The following is a 23,034-nucleotide window of genomic DNA, read 5'->3' as shown; positions in this document are numbered from 1 at the left end:
TAACTTTAACTTCTTCTTCCTCTTCTTCTTCCTCCTCCTCCTCCTCCTCTTCTTCTTCTCATTTTCTTCAAGAAGAGCTTCCTTTTCTCACTCTCAGCGCATTCCATCTGATGCTCCTTCACATTCACATGCATTTTTATTCCCTCCTTCTCAACTCCCTTCGACAATTCGATCAGAACAGCATAAATAACAATAACAATAATACTTCTTCTTCTGCTTCTTCTTCTCCTCCTCTTTCTTCTTCTTCTTCTTCTTCTTCTTCTTCTTCTTCTTCTTCTTCTTCTTCTTCTTCTTCTTCTTCTTCTTCTTCTTCTTCTTCTCTTTCTTCTTCTTCTTCCTCCTCCTCATCAATTCAACCACCTCATTCCCTTTACCATTCTCAACCTCATCCTCTTTCTTCTTCTTCTTCTTCTCCTTTTCCTCATTCTTCTCTTCCTCCTCCTCCTCCTCCTCCTCTTCTCTCCTACCTCCGCTTCACCTTCTCCGAGCTGTTTCTCAACGAACACGCAACTCTTTTCCATTCTTTCTTCTTCCGCTTCATTTCACGTTCTCTTCTTACAACCCTTCCTCGAAAGATGGCTTCAACAAATATTCATTCAAACACATCAGCTGCTAATTCTTCTGTTAACATATCATCGATTGGATTAAATTCTTCCTCTCCTTCTGCTTCTGTTTCTTCTTCTTCTTCTTCTTCTTCTTCTTCTTCTTCCACATCAGAAATCACTTCACAACATCTTCAATCATCTTCACCAATAACATCTTCTTCCTCCTCTTCTTCCTCTTCCTCCTCTTTTTCCTCTTCTTCTTCTTCACCTCAATCTTCTTCTTCTTCTTCCTCCTCCTCCTCTTCTTCTTCTCTTTTCCTCCCTCAAACTTCTCCACATTTCACCAAACCTTCCTCAATTGCTTCGTTTATGTCTGTTTCTTCGCCTTCTCAAGCAATCATTCGCTCTCCTGCTCCTTCCCTTGCTTCTTCTGTCTTCATTTCAAGATTACCTTATCAACATAATTATCCTTCTTCTTCCTCTTCTTCTTCCTCTTCTTCTTCCTCTTCTTCTTCCTCCTCCTATTCTTCCTCTTCTTCTCTTCTCTTCTCCCCAATCCCCATCCCTCTTTCGCGTCTTCTTCCTCTTTTTGCCAAGATTTTCAAGGCGCTTTCGAAGGAAACAGGCAAATTGACTCAGAATTTTGTTGGTCGCATTGAAAAATTGGGAGATGAGAAAGAAACAGCACGGGAAGAGAAGGAAAGGCTGGAGACGTTTTTGAGAGTGGCGTTGCTGACTGCAGAGGTGGATGAGGAAGAGGAAGAGGAGGGGAAAGAGGAAGAGAAGGAGAAAGAGGAGAAAGAAGAGAAAGAGAAAAAGAAGGAGGAAGAGGAAGAGGAAGAGGCGAAGGAAGAGGCAAAGCAAAAGGAGAAGCAGGAGGAGAAAGAGGAAATGAAAGATGAAGAAATGAAAGAAGAAGAAGAAGAGAAGAATAATGAAGAAGTAATAAAGAAGGATACAAACGAGAAAGAAGAGAAATCAAGTGTCTCAACAGACAAACAAGTCTATTCAACAGTTGAATCAGATGAAAGTGGAACAAAAAAAGAAATTCCATCAGAAATCAAGCAAAACAACGAAAACGTAACAAAACCAGAAATTCTTAAGGAAAATAATGAGGAAAATGGAGAAGTGCAAATGAAGAAAGAAGAGGCAGGTTCGTCAAACAATACTTCAGAACAACTTCATTTTTCTTCACCTCAAATAGATTCATTACGTCAAACTCCTCCATCGGAATTACCAACATCAACAACAGCAGCATCTTTTTCTTCTTCCACCTCTTCCTCTTCTTCCACTCCATCATCATCATCATCATCTTCTTCTTCTTCCTCTTCTTCTTCCTCATCCTTCCCCACCTTCACCAAGCAGAACATCACAGAATCTGAGCTTCCTCTCTCAACCGTCGCCGGCCCAATGACGATGAAGCAGCTGTGTTCTCAACTGGACGATTGGATTGAACTCAGCACACGACAAGTATTAGACGAAGATGAAGGCGAAGGTGAAGGAAATGGAAATGGCTATGAAAATGACAACACAATTTGTGAGAAAGAAGAGTTTGCGATGACAGATAGATCAAGTGTGAGTTATCAGTCTGGAAGGAATGCATGTGGAGTTGGAGAAAGGGAGCGTATGATGAAAGGGAGAATGGAAGAAGGAGAAGGAGAAAGAGGAGAAAAAGGAGAAAGAGGAGAAAGAGGAGAAAGGGAAAGGGAAAGAGAAGCAAATACAGAAGCAGACAAAAAGTCATCATATTCACAATTAGACACGAAAAGCCAAGGAACACAGCGGAATTCTCACTTTACACAAGAATCGAGCTTTTCCGGAAGCACATATCGAAGCAGCGAAGGCAGCTCAAACGACTCGCAGACGATTGAGAGCGTGCGAATGAAGGAAGATTGCCCTGAGCTGGAGCTGGCGGAGAAAGAGGAGTTTCGAAAGAGGAAAGAGAAGCTGGAAATACACAGGCTGTTTACGCATGTGAAGCATCTGGTGAGAAGACGCGAGGAAGAAAGAAGTTTGAAGATGGGGAAAGGTTATTCTTCTTCTCTTTCTTCTTCTTCTTCTTCTGCTTTATCATCATCCTTCTCATCCTCCTCCTCTTCTTCATTTCCTGTTTGTTCCCATTTAACTGAAGCTCACTCAAAATTCCGTTCGCTCTTGTCTTTTCTGTCAACAGACTTCGCCACCCTTTTCCGTTCTCGTCCACTCGTCTTCACTTTCAGTCAGTTTCACGAAAAAGATGCTGATTTAAAGGCATCTTCCTCTCCGCTCTGGGGAAATCCAGCCACTTTCAATGAGAATGTGCAAAATACTTCGAGTTTTAATCAAAATTCATCATTATCAACATCTTCTAATTCAACATCTTCTTCTTCTTCTTCTTCTTTTCTTTCTGTTTCCGAACCCGATTTCCCTTCACTCGATGAGTCTCTTTCATCTTATGTGCATTCCAAGGCAGTTGGACAGTTTTTGGATGTGCTTTTTTCACAGAGGAACAAACTAACTCCGTTGGATTGTGTGTTGAACGAACAAAAAGAGAAGATGATGAAGGAAATGAAAATGTTTGGCAAAGTGGGAATGGAAGAGAAAGAAAGATGCAATGAAGATTTTGTGAAGGAAGGAGCTGATTGTTTCGATTGGACTTATGCTTCAAAAGATGAACTTCAACATCAAAATGAAGAAGAAGAAGAAGAAGAAAAAGAAAGATTATCACCCTCAAAATTCAGACAGAATTTCAGTGATCAACTCGATGAAATGCTTGATTTGCTTCCATTTTCCTTGGTATTTTCACAATCTGTCTCATCTGCTTCTGCTTCTTCTGCTTCTTCTTCTATTTCAATGAGCCATTCATACAGTATGAAATATCTGTATCCCATGACAAACCCATTCCAAACACAACTTCTTCACATTCTTCTCGTTCTTTCATTCAATTTCATTGCAATTATCGTTGCGCTTATTGATGTGACAAGATGCCAGTTGCATCCAATTGAAGGAGAAGGGTTAGCAAGCAATATTTCATCATCATCATCTTCTTCTTCTTCAAGAAAGACTCACAAGCATTCAAAACAAGAAGAGAACAATTCTGAATTGCATAATTCACAAGCAAATGCTTCTGATATAACATCACCTCAAAATGTTAACCAACAATACAATGAAATGAACAACGAACAGCTTTTGAACAGAAATGGAGAAGAACAAGAGGAATATTTAAGCGACAGCAGCGAAGATAACATGAGCGATATGGAAGAAGATGAGAAAATTGTGCTGAAGACGATGGTGGCTGAATACGAAAACAGAATCAACGACGAAAAAAGGCGAAACCTTCAGACGCAAATCGAGTCGGAATTTGGTAGAAAAATGTCTTTTGACGAATGTTTTGCCTTTGCCAAAGCACAATTAGACTTAGCAAAGAGACAGCTGAATGAAGAAAGCGATAAAATTTCATCTTCTCAGTTTCATTCAGAACTTGTGCAAACATCGTCAAGCTGTTGTGCTTCTCCAATTCTCTCTCGTTTGAACGATCTCAACTCTTCTCTTCTCTTCCTCACGATGCACCAAACACCTCTTTTCAGGCTGTGTGTTGAGTCTCCGCTGTCATTTTCTGTGAGCTCATTGGCAATCGAAAGGAAGAACAGATGGAAGGCAGCAGGAAGATTGCTGGATGAAGTGGCTGAGCTGTTTTATGATGAACAGAAGAGAACAATTGGAAATGAGATTAAAAGCAGAAAGAGGATGGAGATTGAGGAGATTGATGGGAATGAAATAGAAAAAGAAGGAAATAACATGGAAGAATATTCAAGTGATGATAAGTTCAATGAGACCAATGATTCTAAGCCACTTTGTTCAGATGAACATTCTTCGCCATATCCTTATGAATTACATCCAAATCGCTTATTTGTGGACTTTTTGTGCAGCGCTATCCCGAATTGGATTAGTGCAGCCAAAGAATTCTTTGCTCAGACTTCTTTTCTGGGTGTGTTTTTGGACAATGCAGGCAAAATCTCTGTAGTGACTAATACTTTTGAGCAAAATAATTCATCTGACTTGTTTCACACAGAAGCATATAATAATGAGGATGAAATGCATATGATTAATGAAAATGAGACATCCAAAGATTTTGATCCTGCAGAACAGAAAGATGCTTCAGAAGAACATCATTCAACTGCATCGAATAATCAAAGTGTTCATCTTCCACAGAAACAGTTGATTATCCTTGCTGATTCAATTCAAGATCTTCTTTTGCAGTCAAATGAGGGAACACAACAAACAACTGCTTTTCAATCAAAATTGCGATCTGAGGATTTAACAGCATTTAGAAATCAATCAGATGTAGAGATGTGGAGAGCCCAATGCGACATCCTTTTGAAAAAGCAGCTTATTATATCTGCTGTGTTGAAAACATTGAAAGAAGCGATCCAAGAAGGAGAGGATAAAAATTGCGAAATTCTTGAAAAAATAGAGAAAATAATTGAAATTGCAACAAAGCGACTCACAAAATCACTGACGTTGCTAATTCTTGTTGATACAAACATTTACAAACAGAACAAAAACATGAAAAGCAAGCGTCAACATGCAAATAGCCGTTCAATATCATCCTCATCAACAAGCAATACATTTTTGTTATCACCTTCTCAGGAATATTCTTCTTCGCTTTTTTCAATCAAAGACTCCATTTTGCAGTCCATGTCTGATGTGTTTGCAGTCCAACCATCTTTTTCATCTCCATTGCTGTCTTCTTTTGCATCAGAACTGCTCAACTCACAGATTTCAGACCAAACCCAAAAAAGCATTGTGAGTTCGAGACTGCTTTCTCTTCTTTCACACCCAGCAGATGTTGATGTGGAGCACGTTGTGCGAATGATCTCAGGAAATTCAGACAGTCAGAAGGCAATTCAAACAGCATCTTATACTCCAACAGACTCATCGTCATTTGCAACGCAATCTGTTGAAGCACCTTTGAAAGTGTCGCCGTTCATTCCTCTTCTTTCTTCTTTGAAAGGAACTCTTCTTCAATGGCAGGAGATCGACAGTTCGATGACATCCAAATTATGTGCCTTTTGCCTCTCGCAATTCAGCGCTTTTCATTCAGAATTAGCAAAAACTCCGCTTATTCTTTGTGTCTGCCAGCATCAAAAGGATGAATCAGTTGATGGCTCTGAACAAGAATGGGACTCAAGATGCAAATTTATGAAGCAAATTGGAGATTCATTAAAGCTCTCAAATTCGAATATTGATAACAATGATGAGAAAAGAAGTTCTTCTTTGAAAGAAACCTGCTGCACGGAAAATGATTCAACGCAATCCGCTTCTTCTTCAAATTGCTTACTGCATTTTGAACCAAAAATTATGACCCATCCTGCAATTACTCAATCTTTCACTTCTTTCAACACATTCCTTTCCCATTCTCAAGCAGTCCTTTCAGAACTGAAGCAAATAGCATCAACAGCAAATGCCCAATGCATTCAGTTTTTGGAGGAGAGGAACAGAATCGAAAGTGCAAACGAGTGGAAGAAGTATGAAGAGGTGTCTGGAGAAGCAAACGCAATGTTTCATCTGCTCAATTCACTTGAGGAGAAGATGAGGATGTGGGAAGCTGTTCTGACAAATGCAAGTGAGTCAGAAGAAATGAATGATGAAGAAGCAAAAGAAAAGCAAAGCGGAGGGTTTAGGAAAAAACAATCAGACAGAGCAAGTGAAGAATCTGAAAGTAGTCATTCTGCAAATGTGGAGATGAGACAAAGACTTCCGTCTCTCATTAAATGGAAGGCAATTCTTGAGGATGAACTGAGAGGAGTTGAAATATTGATATCTCGCTTTATTCAGCCAGTTGCACAGTTCATTACAAGCTATTGTTCTGAGGTGTGTGATACTTACAATAAGCTTCTGTTCTTTTGGGAGAAATACAAAACGAGAGAAAGGAGCAACGAACAAAAAGGAGAATTTCAGATGAAGCAATCAGAAGGTACAAAATCATTGAATCAATATATGGCATCAGGCTTTTCAGAACTTAAAATTACATCTAAACAAAGAGATTCACTTAAATATTCAGAAATTGATATTTCAAACACTAATCAACAGAATGATGCATTGCACTCTTCGACAGAAGGTTATTTTGACAATTTTGAACACCAATGCGATGAAAACGATGATAAAGAAATGTTTATTTCTTTGTGCTCAAAAGTGACTTATCTACAAGCTGTATATCCGATTGCTTCCGAGTTTCTCGTCTTGGTGAAAAACGTCATGCGTTTCGTTCAACATTTTCAGTCACATTTGGATTCTTCTTCTTCTTCTGCTTCGTTGCAATCTTCTGATATTCAAGAATCTTTGCAGTTGTCTGACAGTTGCGACCAATATGAAAACAATGAAGAATTTGCCAGTTCGCCACAGATCTCTGATATGTTTCAATCAAGCACTGAAAATCCGTCTCCATTGCAGAATGCAACCCTTTCACCACTTTCTTCTTCTTCTTCTCCGTCTCAGCTTCTGAACGAACAAAACAAGAAAAATGGTTCATACTCAAACTCTTTTAGCTGCGGAGCATACGATGAGGCTCTTACAAACATGATGGAGCATGCGTCACAACACATTTATGGAGCATCAAATGGAAGTGATGATAACCAGAGATACACTTCTTCTTCTGCACCTTCTTCAAATCCATACGAACCAGTCAACAACTTTGCGCCTCCGTCTTATTTGAAGATGACTTCTTCATTTTCACAGGCAATTCCAGAAGAGCAACCAACGGACATTCCTTTGCCATTGCATTCTCCTCCAGCTCTTCTGACTATTCAACAAGAGTTTACAACGCTATCTTCACTGACATTGAAACTTTCACCTTTAATTCTGTCTCACATACCATCCAATATGAACCAAACAAAATGGCAGCACATTACAGTCATTGAAGCGATTGCTTTTCTTTCGAACTTCGCTAGCAGATTTACGTGCCCTCCTCAGTTTGTGCAGCAAGTGAAGTGGTTGAAGGAAAGATGCGCTGATGAAAAAGATGCAGCTGCAGATTTAAATCTTCATAACAATCACGAAAAAGCAGAAAACAACAATGATGAGATCTTGGGATTTGAATCTGTTGCTTCTTCTATTTTGTTAACCGGATTTTCAAAATCTTTACACAACTTGCTGTTTCCTTCAACTGAAATGAAACATATTTCTGCTGTTTCAATGATGGATGACAAAACACTCAAGCTTCTCTTGTCGTTTTTGCAAAAGTTGAAAGATGCTTTGCTACAAACGCAGTCAAATCAAAGAAATTATCCTTCAAACGCAAAAGATCACATCCAACTTCCAAAGGAATTGAGAGTTACAACATTGAAATCGTCCACTTCAACGATATTTTCATCTTCTTCTGCCCGATCGTCGCTTAATGCCCCACTGCTTTCTGCTGTGAATGCATCAGTTATACCACCACATCCGCTGCTCCCTTATGTTATTCGTGCAATCGATTCATTTGTTGCTTATTTGCAGTCTCAAATGAGGAAACACACAGAACATACTCTGTTTGTCTTTGCAGACGGAAATGATGATTCGGAGGATGCTGACGAAGGCATCGAAGAGGCAGATGAGGATGAAGATGATGATGAATACAATCGACATTTCAACAGAAACAAAGAAAACAATCAAGAATCAGGAATGAGAATTCATTCGAAAGGCAATAAAGAAGAATATGACGAGGAAGAAAACGAAGATGGAGAAGAAGCCGATGATATGTTAAGAGAAATAAAAAGAAACGATTCAGAAAAAGACGAAGAAGAAAACAAAAACGAGATACAAGCGATGAATGAAGAAGAATGTGAGAAGGAAGAAAAGGAGCAGAATAAAAATGGAAGCCCTATTCCGCAGCAAAGCTTCACACCATTACTTCAATCTGATTTTGATAACGCAGCCAACCATAAACGAAATTCATCAGCTTCCTCATCTTCTTCTGCCTCTTCGGCGTCTTCCCTGGAAATTTCACTATCGTCATCAAGTCAGTCTTCAGTTGATATACTTTTCGCATCGCTTTCTTCGTATCAGAAGAATTTGTATTATTTACTCCGTTCTGCAGAAGAGGCACGATGCAACTGCAGAATTATTCCGAATGAGCAGCAAGATGACACAGAGAATTTGACAGAGGGGAAAAAGAACAAAAATGGAGAAGCAGACATGGAAGCATCTTTTGAGAGTTTGCAGAGTGAAAATGAAAGAGAGGAAGATGAAAACAAAGAAGAAGCAGATGCTGATGGAGTTGATGAGGCAGTGAAAATGTGCCTTCAGCAAATAACAAAAAGGAACCAGATGATAAAATTGGAGATAAACACACTCGAACATCTTGAGTCGTCAATTCAAGGAAGATGCAATGCAATGTGTTCAGATGAGTGCTTTGATAAACAGAAAAGTAAAGAAACAAAAGCAACAAGTTTAATAGATTCGACAGAAGTTGAGAAAGATGACGAACAAAACGAATTATTAGCAAGCAATTCGATGAATTCTTCGGATGAGAGTGAAGAAACCATTGAAAAAGAAGATGAAAACAATGAAAGTTTTGATATGGAAACTGAAAAATGCGATTGTGGTTTGTGTCAGGAAGTGATATCTTCGTTGCTCATGGACGACTTGCGCGAGTTCTTTGACCAAACGCAAACTGCACAAAAAAGATATCTGGAGCATCTTCTTCAAAGCAAAAAGGCAACTAAATCTGAAGCAAACCGAAGTAGAATGGAAAAGAAAAACAGCCCTAATAACTCAACGTTGTTTGAATCGAAAGTCTCAATCTTATCGCTTTCTCCTTCTTCATCTTCACCATCAGACGCTTCACAGATATCAAAATCTGATATCTCTGATATTTCTAAACGAGCTGGCCTTTTAAAGAATTCATTTGAAAGTGTTCGGAAGTCTCTGGACGAATTCTTGGAAACGAACACACACATTCCTATTTCACTATCAGCATCAGCCGCAACAACGTTTTCTGCTTCTGTTCGATCTTCCTCTGCTTCTCCATCAATTTCTCCTGCTCCTTCTCCTGTGCTTTCCATGTCACCTTTCAGCATCGCTTCAACAATCGTTCGCAACGGACACTATATTCCTGACTGCCTTTCAACAATCGCAGAAAATCAACAAAAATTGAGAGATATTTGGTGTAATTCGAGCACTCTTTTAGTAGAAATCGCGGAAATATCATCATCTTCAGAGTTTTCCCTCCAACATAATAACCAAAATAGCAAGCAAACTCCTTCTCCCAGTCAATCACCAGGACAATTGAGGATAATTCAAACAACTGTCAGTGAGGTGAAATCTCTTTTGAGCGATGTGTGGTCGCTTCAGTGTATTCTGCTTGAGACGCAAAAGAAGTTGGAGGAAGAGCTGAAAGAGCAAATGGCACGAACCGATCAACAAGTCATACATCCGCAGCTTTATGTGGCAGTTGATCTGTTGACAAAAGAAGCAGCAGAAGCAAAGAAGATGAAGAAGAAAGGAAGGAGAAGCAATGAAGATGGATTGCCTTCGAATGATATGCTCTCTTCGTTTTCAACATTTTCATCAACAGGAATAAGTCCTTCATTAAATGAATCCTCCGCTTCTGTTGCATCTGCTTTGACTTCTCAATCATTTGCTTCTTCTTCGTCGACATCTTCACCAAAACACAACTATCCTCGTGATCTTCTTGTTGTTCATTCGCTTCAACTTCTTTTCTGGTGTTACAAGTGGCATTTGCTGTTTATTGCTGGAGTTGATTCACAAACACAGAGTGGTTGGAACAATCTTCTGGCTGAATGCGCAGAAGAAGAAGAAAACATGTTCAAGAGAGGATGTTCTTTGCAAATGCTTCTCGATGCAATTGAGCAGAGAAAAGAAAGAGGAGAAAATGAAAAAGATGAAAAAGAGCAGCAAACAAAAGGAGAAATGGAAGATTTGGCAATGTCAAATATAAATTCAATGAATCAAGATTATTCAGATATCAAATTAGGACTATATGATAAAAGCAAACTTGAATTACAAAACAGTGAAATTACAACAAGAAGAAGTTTTGAGAATGGTTCAGGTTTGAATAGCATTCGATCCATTTATTCGGAAAGAAAAAGGGAAGAAAAGGAAGAATTTACAGATGAAGGTGATGAAGACGAAGAAGACGAAGAGGACTATGGAGAATTCAGCTATCCACCGTCCAGTTTCTTTTCCTGTGTATATTCATATTGGTTTCTCTTTTCAGACAGCAAAGACAAATTGACTGATGAACTTGTTGCAAAACAGGAGAAAATGGAAGATGTGCTGAAAAGAGTGGATGCAATGGAAGATGTGTGCGAAGGGACGAGTGAAGTGATTGAGGAGCTGATTGAAGCAATGAAAGTGTCGAAAGAAGAAGCAGATGCAGTTGCAAGTGGCATTGTTGAAGATGAAGGTGAAGATGAAGTTAAAGAAGACGAACAAAAATCAAGTGAAAATGAATATTTTGCGGAAAAGATGATGTCAGATTTATCCAAAGGCAATTCATCACTTTCGAATTCTACAAAGATAAAGACCAGAACAGCATCTCCTCTTTCACAACGAACATCTTTGTCTCAAATTCTGCTTCTGCATGTAACCACTTTCCGTGATGCAAGCATCAACATTAAAAATGCGATTGCTCAACTGAGCGAGATGGATGTGTGGACAGAAGAGGAATTGAAGTTGCATGAAGAATTTGAGAGAGAAAGTTTGCTAAGTCAAAAGGAAGAGATTGCAAATGAGAAGAGGAACAAGGAAACTGTGCTGAATAGGGAAATGGATGGAGAAGGAGCAGAATTGACGCTGTTAGATAGCTCGATGAACACAGATTCGTCACAAATTGATGAACTTTCTCAGCAACCGTCATTTTCAATCAGAGATCACTCCCACATTTCTTCACTCATCGACAAATGGAACAATCTTTGCGAGCAATTCATTCAAATCTCGCAGCATCTGCTTCATTTGCTCCAAAGCGTTGATCATGACATAGTAAGTGAGATGCTCAGAAACACAGTTTTGAACATTGCAGAGCGCACAATCGAAGATGCGGAATTCATATTGCAGAGCCATCTTGACGACTGTCAGAAAACGAATTACTCGCAACAAGAATGGGAAGTGACAATGGCTTTGAGCTCTCCTTCTTCTTTTTCATCGGAATCTGTTGCAGCTATAACACATCTCCCTCTTTGTTTGTATCCCAATGCGCTTCATCAGCAGGTTATTAGAATGTTCCTCAAGCTATTGAACAACAAACTTTCAACAATTTACACAATTCCAACTTCAACGGAGGAGATGTGCGACAATTTAGATGAAAAATCCAGCTACGAACACACAAAAAGGTTATATTCTGAAACGAATTCGGTCAAATTACGATCTGTAAAGTCTTATCTGCCCTCTTTTCAAACATCTTCTTCTCCAACACTAAGCCTTCCACAGTATGCATCAATGATTGCTCCACGAATCGAGTCATTCAATGCATTCATTCAACGAATGTTATTCTTGTTGAATGCAATAAAGCAGAAGAAGTTCGATGAATCAACTGCTCAAACAAAGTCTGCTGAAGATTTGCTTCTATTTTTGAGGAAAATGAATGAAAACGCAAACGAGTTGAATGAAATGCGAAAGGAAGAGAATTATTCAAAGATTGAACAAACAACTCAAAAGGAAAAAATTGTGAAGAAATTAAGATCAAAATTGAAATCACAATTGAAAGATTTAAAAAAGGAAAAGACGATCGAAACGCTGCTATACCTGCGAAATCCTAACAATGACGCAAATGATGTTGCTGAAATTTCCAACAAAACACAAGCGCAAACACATTCTCAACTGAATGTCACTGTAAATTCTGTTGTTTCATTTCTATTCGACTTCTTTTTCAATCCTTCTCTTTTCGCTTCAACTGATGCTCTTTATGAGAAGGAAAAGCAGTTAATGACTGCTCCAGAACTGGCTTTACGTAACATACTCTTCCCAACATCTGCAAGTGCTGTCTCAACATTCTATAGTAACATGTTTGAGCTTGCAGGACTAATAAATGACGAATCGAAAGAAATATCTGTTTCATTCGAATCTGCAGTGCATAAATTGCCAGTTCGAATTCAGATAAACGATGAAGAGAAACAGATCGACGGACTAACTTCTTCACCAGACTTTCCCCAGATTACAAAAGCAAACATACGTTCGTTTGCAGCACTCAGTAATATGTTTGATGCTTCTTCTGATAAGTTTAATCACTCAACAAATGGAGGTGATATCGAGAAAACGATTCAGATGTTTTGCTCTCTTGCACAAAAATCTGCGATCAGCAACAATCAGATATCAATTCTTCTTCCCTTCTTTTCTGTTTCACCACCGCTTCATTCAGTTTTAGCTTCTGAAAAGCAAATTTATTTGTCGTCTCGTTTATGTACAACTGATAGTTCACAGGAATTATCATTGTCTATATCTTCAGATAACCCTAATTCACAGCTGGATTCAACAACAGGAATAGAAGGGACTGAAAGAGATGTGTCATCTTCTTTCTTGAACTCAACAGCAGCATCGCCTGAGCAAACCATTGCTCTTATCGAAATGTGCACTCAGAGTCAGAAACAGCTGAAGCGAGCTGAGCTTAACTCGGTTGCTGTGATGCAAGAAATATCACCATCTGCACACAGACAGTTGAGAGAGATGAGTAATATGGAGATTCTGATGGGAATAGCATCTTTTCTGTTGCAGTTTTTGGAGAGTGCAAAAGGAACAGTGGACAAAGTGGAGGCTGCATATAAAGAATATTTGAAAGTTCAAAAAGAAAAAGATGAAAATCAGATGAAGAATCTTTCGAATCAGCAAATTGAAAAGAATAAACTGCATTATAGAAGATTCAGCGAAGAAGAAAATGATAACACAAATCCTGATAGTGAAAACTGTAATGAAAATATACTGAATGGCAAGATTCAAATTGATCAAATTGTTATGCAATGCTTTACTGCTATTTTATTCTACCAAACACAATTCGTTCGTTATGATCCATTAATGAAGTTTTATTCATCTGTTGTGGAATTGCGTGACTTTACGAGCAATGCCGAAGATGTCCGACAAGCTGAACAATTAAACATTCAAATTAAAAGTGAATGGAATGCAAAAATTAAGGCACTGGCAGATCTTCAAAGCAGATTCACTTCTTGTTCAAGAGACATTATTGACAATATCTTGAATAACAGAACAAAATATGTTCAATTAGAAGTTTACCAAATTTGGGCACAGAAGATGTTGGAATGCTGCTTTGGAAAGACACAAAGTTTGACTCAAATGAACAGCAAAAGTGAACTTTTCGTAATATTTAAGGATCAACAAATGATAAGAAGAACATCAAAAAATGAACTAAGTCGAGTAAAAGAAGGTGAATTTGTAAATCAGCAGATGCATGAAGCATCAAATTCACGATTTGACTCAACATTTGATGATACCTTGGAAGATATTGATGGAAGTGTGGAGACATTCTCTCAGATGCAAATGGATCTCTCGGCAAAACGTTCTGTTGATTATTGCACATTGCTGATGAAGATGATGAATAGCTTACTTGAAAATTCAGGAATGGAGTTCGAAAAATCATCTGATTCGTTTGCAACAACAAAGCAGAAGATGTTATTTGCAAGTATGTTGTGCCTTCAAATAACTGATGAAGCACAAAGCAGATCAATTGATTCAGAAAATACTGAAGAATTGCACAAAAACTATTCAAAAGAAATGGAAATGCAAAAGTCATTTATTCGAATGCCAAATGCATTTGTTTGTGGAACAGAGGAACATATATTTTTCAGTCATTTGTTTATCGAACATTCGACACAACCACCAGCAAAATATCCTTCAAATTGTGGACTCAATGCCTTATTTGATAGCGAATATATGGAATTCTATCTTCTATTTGCTCTTTCAAACATTGCTTGTGAGTATTCTTCTTTGTTAGATTCAACAATAGTCAATTGCGTCACTTTGTGCGAAGCATTTGCAAATAGTGCTTCAAAAATTAATGTTGCAATGACTAATTATTCTTCGCTATCAAGTTTGACATACACAAATTGCCTTGAAGAGCTATTAAAAGCGAAAAATGCACTTGAACAAGCTTGCCATTGCTTGAACAACCCTTCAATTAACACAACTCCACTCAATAAATTCATATTTGGTGAAGATCAATCAAAAAGAAACGAAACGAAAGAAAGCGAAGAAATTGATGGTATTACCGAGGATTCACAATACAATGAAGATGCTGAGTTGCAAAAAGTTTTTCGAGTTGATCCAACAGCATTTTTATCTTCTCTTTCTAACTTTGCAGAAATATGCGATCTACTCGACGGTTCAATCCAGCGATGCCTTTTCATCCTCCGCAAAAAAGGAGAGAAAGCAAAGGAGAATGGAGAGTTCAATCATGACATCATTATCCCATTTGCTTCTGTTAATTCAATTATTCCGTCAACAAGACAGCCATTGTTCCTCTCGTTGCGTCTCTCAGAAGCAGTCTCCACAATTACGCTTCTGGTTGAAACATTCAAAGAACTTCACACTCGGATTTTCGAGCAATCAGAACAATTCGAGCAACTTTCTACTCAGAGAAGTCTATTGCAAATGCAGCAGAATAGAATTACAAAAGGTCTTTCAAAGGCTGAAGCATACTTTTGCACAAGATGCTTTGAAGATGATTGGAACATGTGGATCTTGAAGGGCTTTGAAGAAGATGCCGACGATTCTCAAAATGAAACTGAGGAAAATAATGAATATGAATATGAAGATGGAAATGAAGAATCTGTTGAACACATTGAAACTGAAAGCGAAAATAATGCTTCTGGAATGGACTGTGAAAAGTTCGAAAGAGCATCTTGTGCAAGCTCGTTAATCTCTCACAAGCCACCTCCACTTAATTTGCAGACTGAACCTGTTTTTTCATATTCAGACAAAAATTCAGCCTTTCAGAAGATTAGATTTCCAAAGCTCATTCTTTCTACACTTTTTCGTTCAATCGCGGAATATGCTCACTATTTGCTTTTGATCGTTCAACATCCACTTTCAATTAACACTGAACGAATCAATCTGTTTTCTGGTTTTGCTCAGTTGGCAAAGCGTGTGATGTTCATCTGCTACAACTGGACTTTCACGCACCGTAGAGTCATCAGCATCTATCCACTGACTTGTGCTGCACGAGTGTTATTGACAGAATTTGACAGGCTGTTGAGAAGAATGAGTGAAGCTAAAAAGAGTGAAGAACTTGCAACATCTGGTGGTGTGATCAGGATGGAATTTATCGAAGAAGAGGAAAAGGCAAAAGAGGAAGGAGGAGAAATCAAAGATTTGGATATTGAAAACACAGAAAACGGAAGTTTACAGCAAACTAGCCCATCAACAGAGCAAAACAACAATTCACAAGTTCAAACTCCGCAAAAGAATTCCATATCTGCATTGGCATCACCATTGTCATCACCAGAAAGCAAAATGACAGAGCAATCAAGACAGCAACTGCAAGGTGATAAGCAGATGAAAGATAATCTTATGAAGCTTAGCACCATTTTGAAGGATACAAACATTGAATGCAGTGCAGTCGAATCATCTCTCAAGGCAGTTGTTTCAGCCATCTTATCTTCACGTGCTTCATCATTAACTTCTCTTTTATATCAATCAATGGAACAAATTGTAAAACTTTTCCATTCTATCAGTAGTTCGGCTTCAAATATACTTACGAAAGATAAAATACAATTCGGACAGATCAAACACTCTAATATGGTCATTAGCGAATCGCAGAGATCAGCTTCGTTTGAAGAACATACTCAAGAGGAATCGTCAAAAATTAATGTGGAATCATCGAATGAAATTGCCCAGCATGAAAGACATATTTTTGATAGCCTGCTTGAAATATTAGAGCAACTTACAGCACAGTGCAAGCCTTCTATCCTTTCTTGCAATCAAGAAATGCCAACTGCGACTGAAGCTACAAACACAAACACATCCAATTTATCTTCTTTCTCTCACAGCACTCCAAAGGACTCAACCGAAATGAACAGTATTTTATCGAATTTTGGAGCATTCTTTGCGACTGTCAGCTTTACAGCTGCAAATTTGAAGCATGTTCATCTTTCTTTGTCAAATATTCTGGAAACCGAAGGCAAAGTTGAGGGAAGCGATTTAGATTCGGCTGCAAATGCAGCTTCAAAAGAAAGGAGAAACACAAAATATACTCAAAATTCTCTAGGAAAACAGTCTTTCTCATTATCTTCACCATCATCAATCCAAATGTCTCAAGCATTGTCGCCTTCTTCATCCACTTCTCTGTCTTCTCCTTCCAAAATTTCCTCTAATCCCACTGCTTTCACAAACAGCGTTCTTAATCTATATTCCACTCTAAATCTTTCTCATCAGCAAGAATTTCTATCTGCTTCAATTCAAAAGGAAGACAACAATGTTTCATCTTGCCAGTCTTTGCAATCATCAATTCAAACTCTTTCTCTTAAACATATAACTCCTTCTCTCCCATTAATCTCGGTCTCTCTCAATCGCAATGCGCTATCTGACCAAGCAAGTCCGTTTTACGATACACTTTTATTCAAACAGGATGATGATTCGCTTCTTAAATCATCTACGAATTCTTCTTCTCTTTCTTCTAATGCAGAACAAATGAGCCTCTCTGCAAAGCTTGTATCGTCTAAACTCTCAAAACTCACACACAATTTAGTTGATTCACAGACAGGTACTCATTTTCTCCTCAGCCAGCTGACGAGTTTACTTCCAAGTTGGGTTGAGCGCAACACGAACATCGTCAAAGAAGAGAAAGCGAGCGTATACAAATACTGTTGTGATGCTATTCTTTCAGAAGCATTGATAACATGGAATTTAGCAGAAAACAAACTTCCGAAGATGGTGGAGATGATTGAAGCGCTCAAGCAGGAGACTTCCAGTGGGAATGAATTCATTCAAAATATGCTGGAAGAGTTTTCTGAGGCTGTTGATGACAATGAGCACAAAACGGTTTCTGTGCACGATGATTCTTCGTTTGTTCCTTTTGTATGTATTTCTTCATCAAATCAGCAGTTTGTGAGTGAAATGAAAGAGGCTCAAAAGCAGATGTTAAGCACAAATGAAAGTGCTACTGCTTTGATGGATGCATTTAACTCAGATTCAGAATCTGAATTAGATTCAGATTCTGATTCAAAATGAGCTTTAATTGAACATCGCTCATTTGGATTTTTGTTATCTTTGCAGTTTATTATTTTGTGAATTGTGCATTATTTGTTTTTGATTATTGAGATTTCTTTTATTATTTATGATTGATTACCGGAGCGAGATTTAAAAAAATTCGATTTTTCTGTTTTTTCTTTTTTCTTGTTTATTCTTTTTTTTTCTTGTGTTCAATATGTTCTTCTCTGAAACAAGAAGAATAAAACAATTACTAAGCACATGTACGCAACTCATTGTCGAAATAAAATTGAAAATATCTTTTTAAAAAAATCAAGAGAGAAGGAATAAATGAAAAAAATAAAACAAACAACGTTGTCTTCTTCTTTCTAAACATGACTAAAACGACATGTTTTTCCCGATGAAGAAAGCAATTGCTTGCCGTCAAAAAGCTCTCAGAAGAAAAAGAAGAAGAAAAGAATAAGTTAATAAAAATGAAAAATCATCAGAGAATAATGCAATTTGCGTGGCGGATGCCAAACGACAGTCCAATCAGAGAAAGGATCGAATGAAGAAAATCCACTTTTAAATAAACACTTAAAGAAAATGGAAAAAAAAGTGAAAAAAGTTGCGTTGCCATTCAAATAACACGGTGCAGGCAATGAAAGGAAATGGTTAACATTACAATTGACAGTTGATTATAAACAACTCCAAATTGTAAATTTACAGCAGCATAATCCATTTATTTTCTAAGAGCGTAACATTCACTTGAAAGAACGGAAATCTTACAAAACACAAAAAAAGAAAAGAAAAAAGAAAAAAAATCAAAAAGAAAGAGAAAAATTTACAATAATTGACGATTCATAGAATATAAAATTCTGTTCGAAAAAGAGAAGGTTCAAACAAAATGGCTGAAGAATGCACTTGTGCAAGCTTCCTTTTTTTCATTCAAGTTGAAAGATAAAATAAAAAAGAAAAGCAAAATTCAGCTTGCGAAATAACAACAAGAAACAAAATGAAATGAGAAGATATCAAAAGCTTAACATTGTTTTGTAAAAAACTAAAAAGTTTAAAGAAAGAAAAATCGAAAAAAAACTTAAAAAATATATAAGGGAAAATAGTTTACAGAATTTCACACAATTCAATTAATATTTCGAATGTTTAATAAAGAAAAAAAACCATTGTTTGGTCCACATTTCAAAGAGAGAGAGAAAAAAAATCAAAACTGTTATAAAAGCTGAGTAAATTCGAATAATTTAGCAACATTCAAAGACTTTTCAGCAATGGGATGGTGAATAAACGCTACCACCAGATCAAACAGTCCTTCTTCAATCATTTCATCTCTCAGCTCGCTCTCATCCCGAGCCAAAGATGAATCATCACTGGAAGACGAAGACGACGACGACGAAGAAGAAGACGACGACGACGACGACGAAGATGATGATGATGAACTCGGAGAAATTGGAGAATTCGGAGAAATAAAAGAATCAGGAGAAATCGGAGAAAAAAGCGGCACATGAGCATTTGCTCCAAAATTCAATGAGTTCTGGCCAATTCCGGTTGGAACAGGAGAAACGGCTGCTTTCTCCTGCCGATTCTGTTGATGATATCGATGGCCATTCGAAAGCAGAGGCGCAGCTTCTGAGCAATTATGACACTGATAAGAACAGCAACTAGTGCGAATTGAATGATGTTTGGGGGAAATAAAAGGAGGAGGAGGAAGGATTTTCATGTGTTCGGCGTTGAAACGATGAGGCTTGGGCAGTTCTGAGTGAGAAGTTGGATTTGGAGAAATCGGAGAAGAAGAAGAAGAAGAAGTAGAGGAAGAGGAAGAGGAAGAAGAAGATGGTAATGAGTAAGAAGAAATAGAAGAAGAAGAAGATGATGATGATGCTGTTAATGATGATGTTGCAATTGCTGAATTCGAAGTTTGAGAATTTATATGAAAAGGCGGAGGGAGTAAAGCTACAGAAGAAGAAGAAGAAGAAGAAGAAGAAGAAGAAGAAGAAGAAGAAGAAGATGATGATGATGATGATGATGATGATGTCGACGCAGTTGATGATGCCAAAATGTCTGAGATGCAAAAAGGAAGCGATCTTTGCGACTTTTTCATCTGTTGCTGCTGCTGTTGCTTTTCTGTTGCATTTTGCGAGGGAGAAAGAGAAAGCGAACGAGAAAGCGAGAAAAGAGGAGAAGCCGGTTGTGATGAATGACTGTGGAGTTCAGTTGAAGCTGATGCTGGGAAACTTACAGAGGAAGAGGAAGAGGAAGAAGAGGAAGAGGAAGAGGAAGAGTAAGAGTAAGAAGAAGATGGAGAAGAAGAATTAGAAGAAGAAAGAGTAGGAGGAGGAGTAAAAGAAGAAAGATGAAAAGAAAATCCAGGCGATTCAATCAATGGGGGTGTAACCAAGCAATCAATCAGCGGAGAAAGAGAAGGAAACGGAGGTGGACTCAGAAAGCTCAAAAGTTCAACATTGGCAGCTGCTGTTGTTGTGCTTTCTGTGTGTGTTTCTTTCTTTGGAGACAATCGTGAGGAAAGGGAATAAGGAGAAACAGGAGTGAAGTTTGAGTTTGGATGGCGTTTAGGCGAAGAAGAGGAAGAGGAAGAGGAAGAGGAAGAAGAAGAAGAAGAAGAAGAAGAAGAAAATGGGGAAGTTGACGAAGAAGAAGGCAATGAAGAAGAAGAAGAGGAGGAAGATGATGATGATAAAGAAGAAGACTGTGAAGAAGAAGAAGCTGTGCAGGAAGAATGATTTAACTGACTTGTCTTTATTGAAGAGACGGAATACGGACATTGTTTCAAGTCTTTTCGTGTTGGGCTGAATGGAGAAAACTTCAAAAAGTTTGACGTTTGCTCAGCAGAAGATGTAGCACCAGTAAATGTCGAATGCAAATTCGACGAGAAAATTTCATTTTTTCGCAAAGTCGATGAATTATTTGCTGTTCGCATTTCAATCTTTTCATCTTTCATGTCATTTCCCACACGCCAGCTGCCAAACCGCTGTTGGACAGCCACGAGCAGCGCCGTGAGAGCATTTAAGACTGAGCAATGTGCCTCACTCACAAGCAGATGCACAAAGACTGCCGTCATCGAATAGGCCACAGGAAGTGCAGAATATTGTGCTCGCACGTTGGAACAGAAATTGTCTGTGAAAAGAGGTTTGTTCAGCGTGCGAAAGACGTCAGCGGGTGAAGCGTGCTGAATCAGAAAGCAGCAGATGCTCAGTGCGCTGGCTTTGATGCTGGTGACGAAGTTCCACATAATGCTCATGGTTGCCGATGAAGAAAGAGAAGAAGAAAGAGAAGAAGAAAGAGAAGAAGAAAGAGAAGAAGAAGAAAGCACAGATGGCAGTTCTGATAAAGAATGCGAAAGCAGGAATTTTGGCAAGGATAACACAGAAAATTCAGAATGAATCGAACTGACAGAATCCCGAGGCTTCAACTTTGTATCCTTTGATAGAGAAAAGAAGCACTGATTGGCTCTGGCAAGTGTCCGAAAGCTGAAATCAATAAAGAATATCAGCGACATGAGCTGGGTTGCTAAATGAGGCACAGCAATCAAATCGAATGCACTGCACATTCTTCGGCTTGTTAATTCTTGGAAAAGTTTAAGCTCCTGCTTTATAACCTGAAAAATTAATGGCAACCAATTTCTAAGTGACTGAAAAGTGGAATTATTTGCCAAATTTCCAATACTATTTTGTGAAAAAATCTTAAAAATTTCCCTTTTTTGTTGATTGGGTATTGTCATCGTTGACAATATTTCATCTTGATTCAATACGTTATGGATAAATGTTGGAGATAATTTTTCCTCCATGAATGTATTTTTGTTTCCGTTAGCCGAAGCCATTGAACTTAATCGAGATTCTTCCAAATAGCAACAACATCTCGAGTGCTTAATACAATTCCGAAACGAACATTTGCGGCACACACAACATTTTGAGCATTGGCCATCAAAAGTCCCAAAAGACGAGAAACAAACTTCAGCAAGTCTAGAAAGTTGTGCATCGCTTGGAAGCATAATGCAAAGTTGTGAAAAAATTTGCTTGATTTTTGTCCAACGCCATTGCAACAAGTTCTTTTTACTGTCTTTTACAGAAAAAGAAGATGAAGACAAAATATGCAGAAGAAGCCGAAGTCCTTTTAATTTAGAAAGATAGAAGCAACAGATAAATGGAATTGATAAATATTTATATTTATTCTGAAATAATAATTGCAAAAAATTATAATATAAGCCAAATATTGTCAAACAGAAACGACGGCAATATTTTCTGCATATAAAAGATGAACCATCTTTTCCAATTGAGTAAGGGCATCTCTCATCCATAGCGCGCACATAAAGCCCTTTTTTCGATACAAATAATTAATAGTCTAATCCAAGTTAATTAAGTATTTTTATAATGGAAAATTTGTTTAAAATACGAAAAGACTAAAGCTAAGAAGAGCATTATAAAATAAATGTCTCTTCTTCATCATCTCTGACAGATAGAATATTAGTGTTCTTTCTTTCTTTCTTTTTTTTTTTTTTTTTGTAGTGGAGAAGTGGTGACGGACGTGACAAACTTTTTTCTTTACTTCACCCATGGCTAATGCAATACAATGCAAAACATATCAAGCAAAAAAACATCTCATGTTTTTGTTTGCAATTTCATTTTTTAATCAAAAAAACAAGAAGAATACGCCATTGAACTTTCAAGACAATCTGCTTTCTTTTTCTGTTCACTCAAATTCAATTTATGTTTTTAGATTTGTTCCGTTCAAAAATGAGAAAAAAGTGCTAAAAGAATGTTTTTCAAATTATTGTAAAAAAACAATGTTCATCTAATAAACTGTTGGTAAGATCAAAAAGAAAAAAGATTTAAATTTCTGGTATCCTACAACCAGTCCTTATTGCTTCTTCGCACTTTCTTTTTCACTTCTTTATATAAAACAAAAAATTAATTGTTTGCTTTGCGATCCTTTTCTTTTTGCTTGATAATAATCGATATTTGCATTTATATTTTATTTTGTCTGAAGAATAATTAAATAAAAAGAGAAAAACCAGTTATAATTCGAATGAAAGCATTATCCGATAATAAGTCTGCCAATAAACTTCAAGAGATGCCATCAACGGACAAATTTTTAAGTTTGCAATATTTTTATTGTTTCTTGGAATGCTCAACATCTTTTTATTCATAAAATTTAATAGAATTGTTTTCTGAGCTGGGGCATTACGATGCAGATGAACAAAATTGGAAACTCAAAGAAATGGACGAATTGATTGCCTATTTGAATGAAGAAGAATTTGAATCTGTTTTCACAGAAGAACGATTCAATGAAATTGGAAAAATGATTGAAGAAAAGAAAATACCGATGGAAAATATCATTTATTTATTGA

General features: G+C 37.6%; 2 protein-coding genes across 2 annotated transcripts; one reads left to right on the top strand and one right to left on the bottom strand.

The window, feature by feature from the left end:
• Positions 1-575: 575 nt before the first annotated feature.
• Positions 576-17,928, top strand: MONOS_6766 (uncharacterized protein; the record flags this gene model as incomplete). The annotated part of the gene is made up of 2 exons (XM_067877025.1): positions 576-6,398; positions 6,618-17,928. 2 exons carry the CDS (start codon positions 576-578, stop codon positions 17,697-17,699), a joined length of 16,905 nt encoding a protein of 5,634 aa, XP_067721399.1. The 3' UTR covers positions 17,700-17,928.
• On the bottom strand, positions 17,858-22,038 carry MONOS_6767 (uncharacterized protein). Its single transcript, XM_067877026.1, has one exon. It carries the CDS (start codon positions 21,982-21,984, stop codon positions 18,886-18,888), a length of 3,099 nt encoding a protein of 1,032 aa, XP_067721398.1. The 5' UTR covers positions 21,985-22,038; the 3' UTR covers positions 17,858-18,885.
• Between the last annotated feature and the right edge of the window lie 996 nt (positions 22,039-23,034).

This window comes from Monocercomonoides exilis (assembly GCF_001643675.1).
Source record: "Monocercomonoides exilis strain PA203 chromosome Unknown scaffold47-789622, whole genome shotgun sequence".
Lineage (NCBI taxonomy): Eukaryota > Preaxostyla > Oxymonadida > Polymastigidae > Monocercomonoides > Monocercomonoides exilis.
This window is presented reverse-complemented; position numbering and strand designations above follow the sequence as displayed.